At 52.1% G+C, this 12932-nt stretch overlaps 1 protein-coding gene across 4 annotated transcripts in view; it reads left to right on the top strand.

The window, feature by feature from the left end:
* LOC135828759 (uncharacterized) overlaps positions 1-11738 on the top strand; it is a 33160-nt gene extending 21422 nt beyond the window's left edge. For all 4 annotated transcript variants that reach the window (XM_065341184.1, XM_065341183.1, XM_065341186.1 and 1 more), the window contains exons 11-13: positions 3819-3964; positions 4838-5849; positions 6599-11738. In XM_065341184.1, the coding sequence (XP_065197256.1) occupies positions 3819-3964; positions 4838-5849; positions 6599-8542 (3102 nt within the window). In that variant the 3' untranslated portion in view covers positions 8543-11738. The remainder of the gene's footprint in view (positions 1-3818; positions 3965-4837; positions 5850-6598) is intronic.
* Positions 11739-12932: the final 1194 nt, after the last annotated feature.

The raw sequence follows: 12932 nt of genomic DNA, 5'->3' as shown, positions 1-12932 counted from the left end.
TTACTAAAGTTAGCTTCGCATACACGAATTTGTAGATTCATCCACTGACGCACAAATAATGCACCGATGCTGTACAATGGATATACTGGAAGCGGAACTAGTGTAGTACCCTACCCCGCATAAAGTACTGGAATTGCAAACATTGCTGTAGGGGTGTAAAGCAATCGCACGATTACTATAAGCTGGAGCTTATTCAATTGTACAACTACGCCTGACCACCTACACGTAAGAAAGCACTTTATACCACCATATACAAATCCGGCATGGTTGGCGGCGCTACTCTCGTTACCGAATGATTTGGTGCGTGCCGGAGGAAGAGAAAGGGAGAGACAATCTCCATTATAATAGGATGCTTGGAGTACAGAAACAAGTAATTTCATTCACGACCGCAACAAAGCCCGAACGGAGGTGACTGAAGTACACTATGGCACCAATCTGTTAAACCTATGAGAAAAAGCATACAATAAATTCAACTTATCTGGATAGTCACTGGCGGCAGCCACGATCCGTCATCTGGCCTCGTGATCTCGCGGCTGGCGATGGCTGATTGCCCAGTGGCAGCTGCGGCTGTAGGCTACTGTAGGTACTGCAGTGGTCATTGATTTTGCTGGAGATGGCATGTTTCTTCGTCCTGCCTGTTTTGCGTGCAGCGTAATCATCAGCATCAAATCATCACCACAACATTCCAAACTTTTCCTCCGCAATTCTCAGAAGTTTGTTTCATGTGTATCTCAGGCTCGCGCGATGGTCGATGGATGACATAGCGCCTTGCTGGTGTCTTGCACGGACCTGGGGCTTGGCGCCGTCCTTGGTTGCGAACAGTTCGATTTTTTGTTCAAACTCTTGTTCGCAGCATTTTTGGCTACGAGTATGAGCGAGGGTTTTGTTTGCTGGAGTTTGGGGTTGAGGCCCGTTCCAGACAATGTCCTCAGCTCCTGGATCTTGTCCTGTGGGTATTGCGGTTTCAACTGCTGGCTTTCCACGGGTCGTGTCAGATTCCGTCACGCAGGGGACCTGTCCGCCTCGGATGTTGGTCAGTTGGATGGCGAAGATGGCGATTCGGGGGACGCGGGGGTAGCCGACGACGATGTGATCGGAGGGGATGTCAAAGGCACTGAGAAAGAAGCATTATGGTCGAGGGATCCTGACAAAGGAGTTCGTTCAAGGAAAATCCTACGGAGATCGAAAAAACCGGTCCACACTGGTGAGACTCAAAACTGACTGAAGAAGTCAGGAAAAGAAGCGACAACAAAGAACACACCAGATGCCATATTTGCAACTGAAAATATTTCGCGAGAAATCATTTCTCGCCTATCTCGCTGCGCTCGGCCGGCGAGAAATACAACTTTCACAAGGTGAAGTTAGTGCATTTCGTTGTATTTCTGGGTGCCCTTGAAGTACTTCAGTGGACATAGTTAGTAAAGTGCAAGGTACACTTGTAAACAGCACTCTAAAGCAGAGAGGATGTCTCAATTACACACATCATACCAACGGAAAATGGAAATAAACAATGTTTTGGCGACCCTGGTCACGTTTGCCTTGGAGACCGCATAGCAACAGCATAGCAACATCATCACAACAGTTTCAAAGCATTGTAGAAGTGCTGTGGATGGCTTCCAGACGAACAATAGGCGTTGTAAGACACACCTGGGTGGAACTTGCATTCACCATGCAGGCAAAGGAAGCTTTTAACATTCGAACAAGCGTAATTGCAGCAACAAACTACGAAGTTCCAAGCAAATGAATCTACTGAAGAACTGAAATCACGAGAAGAAGGTCACCAGGTTGTCCAGCATCTCCCCAATCGACAACTGCTTTCCGCCTGTGGAGAGTGCGTATATAGACGTCGAGACTTTCTGGAGCAACACTTACTTGCGAAAGTACAGCTGCGAACGTAGGGTCTGGCGCTTGTCCGTAAGTCGTGACACTTTCGACAGTTCTTCCGTTGCCATTTCCTTAGACGTCCACATCCCTCCAGGAGCAGTGATTTCGGTTGTCAGCGTTTCTTTTCGTTTCCTCTCTTGTTCTTTCTTCTTGGTGATTTCTGCCTCCTCTCTTTCCAGCGCTGAAGCCGAACTTTCTGGATTTCCTCCTGGCGTATCTTGAAACTGCTGCCGAAACTCTGGTGTGGCTTTCGGCAAGCGGTTCGTCTCGCCATGCACGTCAACCCGAAATCCAACATGATCTCGTGAAGATACGAAACTCCTGCACCATTGTGGAAGATTATGTAGTTCCGGTTGCCACGGAAATCGGATAGCGGAGCTTTCAGGTCCACACCTCTCGAGGAAAGCCTTAAAGTCCGCAGTGCAACCTGCTGCCTCGTCACCATGTTCTTCAAAAAGCCTTGATTGCAGAGTAGATTAGGCGGTTGGTGGAACTGTGGCTTGAATGCCAAACACCAGGCAGGGCACCAGCTCCAACTTTCTCTCCATCAAAGTGGACTTCCCCCCACTTCTTCAACAGGCATCTGCCTGGTCTGCGAGACCAACAAGGTAATGTGAACCACAAAAGAAAGAAAAAATTAGTGCTCCTTCTGGTGATGCCTATTCAGGAGTGCCTGTTGGCTTTCTTTCAGCTCCTTCTGGTGATGCCTATTCAGGAGTGCCTGTTGGCTTTCTTTCAGCCCATGTAGCTCTACATCTGCTACTTGCAACTCCTCTGATCTGCTTTCCTCTCGGTGTAAACGTCTACAGACGTTCTGAAGTCTGGACCTCCTCGCTCGGAGCTGCTGTTCGAGCTTAGCGACAGTGTCCGACAGACTGTACATTTCGGCAGCAAGTTCGAAATTGACAGAAGATGTAACAGGCTCTGAGGCACGTCAGCTCACTGATGTTGCAACACCAACCAAAGTAAATTATTTTCAATTTGTTCAAATAGGTGCGCGTGTGTGACCTCCTCACCCGTAGTGTAAATGAAGGTCTTTGTAGTGAAAGTCATGACCTTCACGAGGCCATCGTCGCGGAGCTATCTTCGCACCACCACCACCTCCTCATATCCTTTAAGATGCTGCTGTAGTGGCTGTTGTTGTGGTGGTGGTGGTGGTGGTGCTGGTGGCCCATCCTCAACGTCGTCATCATCATCATCATCATCGCTTATGATGATGACCTGCGGCCATTCCTCCAAATCCGATTCTGGCATACTCGATGCTGACGTCACACTGCCACTGGCCTCTCCTAGCTGCCCGGCGTACTCTTCCTCTTCCTGCGCAGGACGTGTTGCAGCTCCAGAATGCAGACTAAATACACTATTTAGGTATGGGTCAAGGGAATCTGGCGAATGCTTCGCTGACTTGCAGAGCTTCGTCTTCGTCCCTTCAAGCGGTGGAGGCGGCGATTAAATGTTTTTACACTGATTAAATGTTTTTACACTGACGACCGGTCCGCTCTGAGGAAACAGCCGCAGCACTAGTGTGTGAATTTCATCGGTGCTCAGCTTCTCTGCACTTTGGAACGCAAGAAGCTCCGACAGCAGTCCATTGGTGCGGCACTCAGCATCCCGAACACAATCCTAAGACTTGTCACTTTTTGCTGCAACTTCGAAAGTTCCTTTCGCCAATCTACGGAGCAAGGGTTTGGGCATACTTACAAAAATCACCTAAAAACGGCTTTTCCTTCGCTGGTCCGCTTTTCTCCGCTGCCATGGTCTTATAATCGAGCGAAAATGCACTTGTGAAAGGACCAAAAGCAGCGACTTTTCGATTTTAAGACCAGGGTTATAAGACCAGGGTCTTATAGTCTGATATGCGCGAGATTACGGTAAATGCTTCACATTGCCTGCCTGAAAAAATTCTTGTGTTTTCATACATTTTCTGACTGCAGATGGATCTTCAGGAGAAGGTGGAGTGGGGTTTCCCCCAGGCTACTACCACAGGCCTTACCCTCTCCTGCATTGGCTTCTCAAAATGTGTCATGGCCGCCACCACTCACCTGACTAACATGCGATCCACCGCGTTCGCTATTGGACAGTAAGTTTCCGTACTCGTGCATACGCACACACGTACACGAAATGTACCGCGTGCACGTCCGTCACAAGAGAAACACGTAACTCTGCATATGCAATGGATGTGTGCCCACGGGTTTCACGAGCACACACATTCATGCGCACGCTTATGCACGCACACACACACACACACACGCACACGCACACACACACACACACACACACACACACACACACACACACACGCACCATACACACACGCACCATGCACACACACACACATATACACATACCGTAGTTCCGCGCATATAAGCCCATGGGCTAATATATGAAAATAATGCATTTTCCGGGAAAATAAATCAGTAATAATGGTTCGTTTTTTAGCCCTGGGCCTATATTCGAATTTTGAAGGCAGCTGGCACGCGAAAAAGTAAAAGTCCGTGCGTGATTGTCCGCCTACCATAGGTACCGGTACTGGTAATGTAGTCTGCACTGACATGCTGTACTACGGTGTTTGGGTCTGTATATTAGCCCATGGGCCTATAAACGGAGGTGGGCTTATATCCGGATATAGGCCCATGGGCTTATATGCGCGGAACTACGGTACACACACACACACACACACACACACACACACACACAGACGCACACACACACACACAGACACACACACACGCACACACACACGCACACACGCACACACACACACACACCGAGACACAGCAATGTACCACATACTGGTGCACCCACATTATTATACACATAGACGGAATACGCACTTTGCTGACAGGCGTTCACAACCTGGGACTACCCACACACGGAGCAGTCTTTAATCATCCTTTCCTCTTTTTCTTTCTGCTTCTGTGCCCTCATTGCTATCGTACTTCTAAACGTGCAGGTCTGTGATGGAGCTGCTGTGTGCCGTGCGCCCAGAGCTGATCAAGATGCTGTGCAGACAGTACAAGCTGTTCGCCATCGGCTACGCGGCCACGTCGCCCAAGATCTGGGTGACGGGCGAGAACACTACCCAGCTGCCTCTGGTGCGCCAGGCACTCATCAAGCTGGTGACCCAGTGCGCCAGCAAGCGCCTGACCATCGAGAACAAGGCCCTGGTCAAGTCCGCCCAGGTGTGCCTGGCCAGTCTGGAGTTTGACAAGAAGGTCATGCTGACCATACCGGGCGGTGTTGATCAGCACTCCGCCACCGATCAGGTCCAGTGCGTTCTCAGTGGCCTGGACTCCAGCGTGGTGGATCGCGTGGCCGAGATCTTCGGCAAGGCGCCCGCCGAGGAGTCGCTCGACGTCGAGAGCGAAAGCGCCAGCGTCCAACTGGCCGAGATCTCCGACCTGTACGCAGTGTCCGCCGTGTACTCGAGCCCAGCTTCAAAGTACATTGTGCGCGGCTTCATGGCGGACGACGTCCGACGAGCCATCAAGGGACTCCAGACGCAGATGAACAACCTGAAGATCGCGCTGATCGAGTCCACCGGTGACCGCTGCCAGTGGTTCCGCCACAACTCCACGGTGAGCTCGGAGGCCAAGGACGTCACCGCGCGGATCGAGGAGCGCGTTCAGGTCGTCATGACGGCGTCGACGCGCTTCATCGAGGTGCACGGCGACGACAACGGCATTGCTGTGTGCCGCGAGCTGCTCACCCCGCTGCTGGACGGCATCACCAGCGTGGAGATCGAGTACGCGCTGCACGAGGGCCTTATCCCGCTGCTAGAGGAGCGTGTCCTGCGAGTGCAGGTAGACAAGCGCGTCTACTACACCATAACCAACCGCTCCAAGGTGCTGGAGGACCTGGCTCTGCCGCGTCCCATCTCCTTGCCGACAGGCAACAACACCGACATCCTGGTCAAGCTGATCGGGCCAAGCGAGCTCGTCTACCAAGCTGTGCAAGATATCAAGGTAAGCCTGGGGGTTTGTTGTTGTTGTTGTTTCAAATCTTTATTCTCACGTTGTTGTTGTTGTTGTTGTTGTTGTTGTTGTTGTTGTTGTTGTTGTTGTTGTTGTTGTTGTTGTTGTTGTTGTTGTTGTTGTTGTTGTTGTTGTTGTTGTTGTTGTTGTTGTTGTTATTATTGTTGTTGTTGTTATTATTGTTCCAAAGAACACTCTTTGCATGATGGACAATTGGAAGCTGCGTCAAAGAGTACGTATGCAGCAGATAGAGTGGGTGGGACCTGCAAAGCTCAGCCGGGCCTGGAGCGTTGTGCAGAGCAGCACAAGGAAATCTCGCTATGCGAGTCAAGTCTATGCTGGGGGCTGTGCAGACCTACACGATCTGGCAACACTGGGCTGTTCACGGGTGCAGGGCGGAAAGCTGGCTCACTTGATTGGATTTCAATGAGCAGTGCTTTACATGTGCTAGCATGTACACTTGCGTTGATGATGTCGTGGGCACAATTTGTGAATGGTGTTGGGTTTTTCTGTGCAGCTGTGAATATAATGAGGCGGGATCTGGTACCCCCCGTAATCCCGGGAGGCATGTGTTGGGTTTTCTAGCGTACAGCGCACTCATGTATGCCCATTCTGTGTTGTGCATGTGTCATTGTGTGTGTTTATTCACATGTCTGTGTGTGTGTGTGTGTGTGTGTGTGTACGTGGGTGTGCATGCGTGCGCGTGTGTGTGTGTTTTCTTTGGCCATTCCTATTGGCAGCGCATATCCCAGCACCAGGGCAAAATGGAGCTGACTGCCGAGCAGCTGCAGACCTACGAGCAGCTGGACCCGGCCACCCGGGACGCTCTGTACAGGAACTGCGGCGCCGTTGTCGAGCGGATTCCCGGCACCACGCACCTGCACCTGTGCGCGCTGACTCGTAACAACATCACCAGCGCCATCGACGAGGTCAAGTCGCTGCTGGCCAAGTACAGCGTGGCGCAGCACTCGCTCAAGCTGCCGCTGCTCTCCGCTAAGCTCTTCGCTACCAACGCAACCGTCTACCTGACGGATGCACGCGACGGCCATTGTGCGGTCGCCCTCGGCACCTCGGCCGACTGGAGCTCGGGCATTCTGAACATCAGCGGATACGCCGGGCACATCAACAACCTGGTGTCGGAAATCGGCCAGTTGTCCAGCAACATGTCTGGTTGCATAGGCAGCGTCAGTGTCTCGCCGTCGCTCGCTCCGCTCGTCCTGGACATCTGGAAGTCGCTTAAGGAGCAGGCAGAGAACCAGTACAATACCAAGGTTCACATCGTGCAGCGCGGCGAGGGCCTCATGCTGCCCGGCTCCTTCAAGTACCAGCAGTTTGCCACCATCGACCTGACGGCCTTCGCCACCGAGTCGATCCTGCGCCGCAACTTCATGCCGGTGGAGGTGTACCTGGAGGCGCTCGGCTTCTTCGAGACGTCCGCCACCGACACCCTGACGATGATGTTGGACGGTGTGCAGCGCATGGCGCAGTCCACCATCACGCTGCAAACTGACTTTGCCAACACGCTCTTCCAATACATACAACAGGACTACCACCTGCTGGTCGAACGCTTCAAGGCCGCCCTGGACGTCGATCTGGCCACAGGCACTGTAGCCATGGTGACGGCCAACCAGTACGTCATGCAGCAGACGAAGATGGAGCTGGCCAGCTGGCTGGGTGCCGATCCGAACGCATTCTCTGCGGGGGCCACGGTGATGGATCTGTCGCAGCAGGGCCTGATGCTGCAGGCTACCGCCCCCGGTGCCAGCTTGCAGAATCCTGGCGCGAGCGCAAACGCCGGAGCAACGGAGATACTGGCCGCGGCCTCGTCGCAAGCTGCGGCCGCAGACCCCACGGCGGCCCTGGTGCACGGCATGGCCTCGCTCAGCTTTGACGGACAGAGCTACTTGCACACGCTGGACATGCCCAACGACCGGCTGATCGCGCAGGAGCTGTTCCAGCGTCAGCTCTCGCTCATCGCCAACACAGCGTCCCACGTCAAGGCCAAGTGTGACCCGGTGCTCGACGACCAGGGAGTGCTGAAGCAGATCAAGATCAGCGGCCCCACGGAGGGGGCCGTTCGCCACGTCAGCGACATCATCCATCAGCACATCGAGAGCATCAGCCAGCAAATCCGCTTCGTCGCCGTCAGCATCAACCCGGTGTGCGTGCCCAGCCTCCTGACAGGCACCGTCTGCGAGCGCTTGGCCGTGCTCGAGGGCGAGCACACGATGGAGTGGCAATCCAGCGAGCATCCGCAGACCTACCTGAACACAGTCAAGATGTTCCTGGATCAGCAACAGAAGGGCTCGCAGCAGGCCATCTTCAACAACCAGCACGAGCTCTGTGGATTCAAGGGTCTGCCCAGCCAGTACCGCTCGTTCGCCATCAGCATCCGCTGCTTCCACAACAACGCCGAGCGCTGCGTGGAGCAGTTCCAGCGCTACCTGGAGTCGACCATTGAGGAGCGGCAGACGATGTTCACGGTGCGCGAGGAGGACCGCTACCAGCTCAACATGCTGGCCGCCACCATGTGCGTGGAGCTGAACGAGAACGACACGTCGTACATTGGCCGCACCGAGGGACCCAGCGATGTTAACGTCTACGTGCGAGGCCACGCGCCGCGCCCGCAGGACCTCATCCAGAAGTGGCAGGAGATGTGCTGGTCCAACTCCCACCACCAGTAACCTCGCTGGCGACCGCCCACCTCCACCACTCGTCGCGGGCAGAGGTACTGCCAGGAGGTGTGTCTGCTTAGTTTTAATTGATAATCTGTAATCGTAAGACGCGTACCCGATGTTGCTCACTGTTCCTACCTGCATGATCGTTGGTTGCACAGCGCTGGTGGTGCACTACATGCCTCTGTCGTAGACTATGCATACACCTGTCGTTGACTTGCCTCACCCAGCTGGTGTTGATTGCATGGCGCTGTTGTGTACACGCGTCTCTTCGCAATGTCCTGGGACCGATGTCGGCCATTGTGAAGGCGAAGCGGAGATCGAGTCATTTCATTTCCCATCAGTTGAATGCTCGACATCATTTTTGACGTAGCCATGTTGAGCCATTGCCGAGGACCAATGTTGCTGAGTTGAAGGTGCGCTGTGATTTCGCTCCTGCTCCTCGGTGACGGATAGTTATGGTGCATGCTTGTTTGTTGCACATCGTTGCTACGTACCCTGGGTGAGGAAGAGTCGACAATTGATACCACGTATATCACAATAACCTGCTGAATCCGTTGCTGTTGTTGCTGCGTACCCTCGGGAAAGATGGGTCGTTGATAGATGCCATTGATGCCACAGTAACTTGCAAAATGCATTGTCACTGCTCTGTGGGGCTTGCCATGTCTCGTCCCTCGTGTATCGGCACATGTCTGGTCTACGGTCTTCATCCTGGGGTGTCTGCTGTCGCGGTTTCACTGCTCAAGTGTTCCCTATTGTAGCTGCATAAGAATGTTCGACGTTTGATGCCATCCATATCACAATATCCTGCAGAATGCATTGTCGCCACTCTGTGGGCCTTTCCATGCATATTCACTCATCCATCGGCACGCATCTCGTCTTCTGTCTTCATCCTGAGTTGTCTGCTGTCGTGGTTCCACTGCTCAAGTGTTCCCTATGGTTGCTTCACACCCTGGGTAAAGAAGGCTCGACGATCGATGCCATTCATATCACCGTAACTGCAATGTCGCCACCTCTGTTGGCCTCGCCATTGTATCTTCACTCATCCATCGGCTACACTGTCTTCATCCTGGATTATCTGCTGTCATGGGTTCACCGCTGGAGTGTTCCCTACTGTTATCGCTGCATGCCTTCACCATGGACAAGCAACTGACAAAAAATGACCTGCGCGACTCTTTGTTGCCCATCAGTAGTAACTTTAGTTTACGATTCACAACGGTTGTTATACATCCTTGCTGCAGAAGTGCCATTGACCGCTGTTGTAGAAGGCACAGATGAGCTGAACTGTAAATGTATCGTCGTACCCAGCCAGTAGCCTGTTCGAACATGCCCTGCAAAAACTGTCATTCTCCGATCAACGCATTTCAACACGACAATCACCAGCCATGCCCCCCATGTGCATCCGCTGCCCACCCTCGCATCATCCTTCATCGTCCGGGCCCCGCCGACTGAGCAACCGCCCGCCTGCAATCAGGTTAGATGTCTTGCCGACTCCATGCGTGTTTCGTACTTCCTCCATCTGCCCCTCTGCCCCCCCCCCCCCTGGCCCCCCTGGCCCGTGAAGACCGCTTCTTCTTCTGTTTTTTGTTGTTTGTTTGTTGCTGCAGCTGCTTTTGTAGTTTGTGTTGTTTTGTTGTGTGTCACTCTGCCTCACCTTCCTACATTGTTCCGACTTGTATTCCGTCTTACTATTGCCTCCCCGCTTGTCACCCCCTTGAACCATGAGATTCAAGCTCATTGACCGACTGCAAAACAGCTCATCCTTGCCTTCTGTCCTTTGAGCCAACGAGATGGACCCGATCGCCTTGATCGTTGTGAGACAACCGTCTGTATTTTGATTTTCGGCGCCACTGTCACTCCCCCCCCCCCCTCCCCCTCCCCACCCACCCATCCTGTATGTGTACTGCCCAGTCTTGTGCTGTTTTCATCCTTTTGTTATTTTCCCCACATACTTTGCACATCCACACGATCCATTCAGCGCTTTTGAGACTGAGAGAGAGTGAGTGATGAGGTTGAATGAGTGAGTGATGACGACGACGACGACGACAACAACGATGATGATGTTGCTCCCACGCACTGAGATTGTGATGGCGACCCTGAGAGCCAGATGAGAGGTGAGAACTGACGAAAGAAAAAAAAAGAGTAGGCTGCCATCGTTCTATTTCTGGAACCTCCTCCCCTAATTCACAATCCTAGTGATGTCTAATTATTTTAATTCTCCGCTGGTTTGTTCTTATTTCTCGGTCCCCATTCATTGGACCTCATGTTCGCTATCCTATTTTGTTTGTCGTTTTTTTGTGCCCCATCGCTTCAGCCGTGTCAGCTGGGTAACATACTTGCATTCGCACACACGCACACACGCAGGAAAGTCTGTGTCTCTCTTTGCCCGCTCACACTTTTTTTGCATTGCGCTGCATAGCTGCTCTTTTTTCTCTTGTTTGTTTTTTTGTTTACCCCCATCTGCGTCCGGCTTCATTCGCCTCGTAGAGATGCGTTTGGCACATGCACCCTAGAACTCACACATAGATTAAATTTCACTTCCCCCGTCGCCATCCCCTTACCTGTGCATCGGCGCAGCACAGCTCTGCCAGTCTGGTTTGTATCGCTGATAGAACCGCGCGTCGTTTCGTCTTCGCTCGCAACGAGAATCTATCTGTCTCGTGTGTATGTGTTTTTTGTGCCCGGCTGGCATGCTGTCTTGTGCTGCTGTGTAGTAATTGATTCTGAACATCCCGCTGCCATGTCTTCTTCGCTGATTATAGTAGATCTTCTAGACTAGGGCCCTCTATCTCACGGCCTGGAGTGTCTGCATCTCATTTCTTAGATCCCCAGGCCTCCTCCTCTTTCTGAACCCTGTTACCCAAACGGCTGCTAGTTATTGCGATGGTGTCACACGCGACTGACCACTACTCACGATGACGTTGTAGGATCTTCTTGGTCTGCTGTTTTAAAACACTTCTTTGCGCCTGCACTGCTACTGAGCACCGGCTGAGGACATCCAGCGTTCCCCGGGCCGGGGCAGAATGTATCATTTCCAGCTCGTCGAGGCACAGTGCGGCGTGCCTGCTCGAGTCTCGGTTACTACTTCTGCTGCTGGCTCGTATGTATGCTCTTTAGTGCGCAGGGAGCCAAGCTCTGTTTTGCTCAAAGTATGTTTTGCTGCCAAGGCTCACTTTGTTGTTGAACATCTTGTAAAAAAAGTCAACGGTCTGGTTATGACCTCCGTGGTGTGTGCATGCTGCAAGAGTGTGTGTGCGTGCGTGTGTGTGTGTGTGTGTGTGTGTGTGTGTGTGTGTGTGTGTGTGTGTGTGTGTGTGTGTGTGTGTGTGTGTGTGTGTGTGTGTGTGACTTGCTGGAGATTGTGAGCGCCACTGTTGCCGTGTTGGCAGCGGGTCTGCTTGTGCGTAAGCTGAAACTGCAGTCACTGCCTGCATCCACATAGAATCCCACCTTGGTCCATTGCATGCTGTATCCACGATAATCATTGTGGAATCTGAAAAATGAAAATTGTGTAGGGTTCTGTAACCTGATACAAGGAAGAGTATTGGCAGTAGTACTACTACTATTGAGCACTCGATTACTCTTTCGATTACTATAGTACTCTTTCGTAGTCTCGTCTCGTGTGGCCTTTTGTGACTGACGGTGTGTTTGGGTGGAAGTTTGTGTCCACTGCATTGAATACCATCAAGGATCATCTTGTGTATGTACATGAGTAATGACTAGTAGTACTAGTGTGTATGTATCGTCTGACTCTACAATAGAGGTTATGACTACCATGATGGCATGAATCGAATGTGAATGGTTTCTCTGTGGATTCGCTATGCATATGGGCACTATGTATGCATGTGCAAGCCAGCGCTGCACGCATGGCAGATCAGCAAAGGAATTCTTTAGAGATGGATGGCGATGCATGGATCATGGACTCCCAGAGCTGCATGGTGTTGTTTCATTGTGAATCCGAGTGTGTGTGGTGTGTGTGTGTGTGTGTGTGTGTGTGTGTGTGTGTGTGTGTGTGTGTGTGTGTGTGTGTGTGTGTGTGTGTGTGTGTGTGTGTGTGTGTGTGTGTGTGTGTGTGTGTGTGTGTGAGTGTGCTTCCGCGATGGGCATGTCTGAGGTCTGAGGTGAGTGTGTGTGTGTGTGTGTGCACGTGCGCATGCGTTTGTGTGGTGCTAAGGCCGCAGTCAAATTCATGCAGTCAAAATACTAATTCATGCAGTCAAATTTCGTGTGTTCCTCGTTGGAACAACCAACTTCATGACAAATTTCTCTGGCCAGGCCTTAGGCCGCGGTCACACCGAGCTCGATTCAGCCGTTCAGCCGAAACAAGCGCTTGTTTACGTCACTATTACCATGGAAATGGCTGAAAAATGTCCTACAGCGACTTTCAGCCGTGGCTGAC

This window comes from Sycon ciliatum, chromosome 12 (assembly GCF_964019385.1).
Source record: "Sycon ciliatum chromosome 12, ocSycCili1.1, whole genome shotgun sequence".
NCBI classification, from domain to species: domain Eukaryota; kingdom Metazoa; phylum Porifera; class Calcarea; order Leucosolenida; family Sycettidae; genus Sycon; species Sycon ciliatum.
This window is presented reverse-complemented; position numbering and strand designations above follow the sequence as displayed.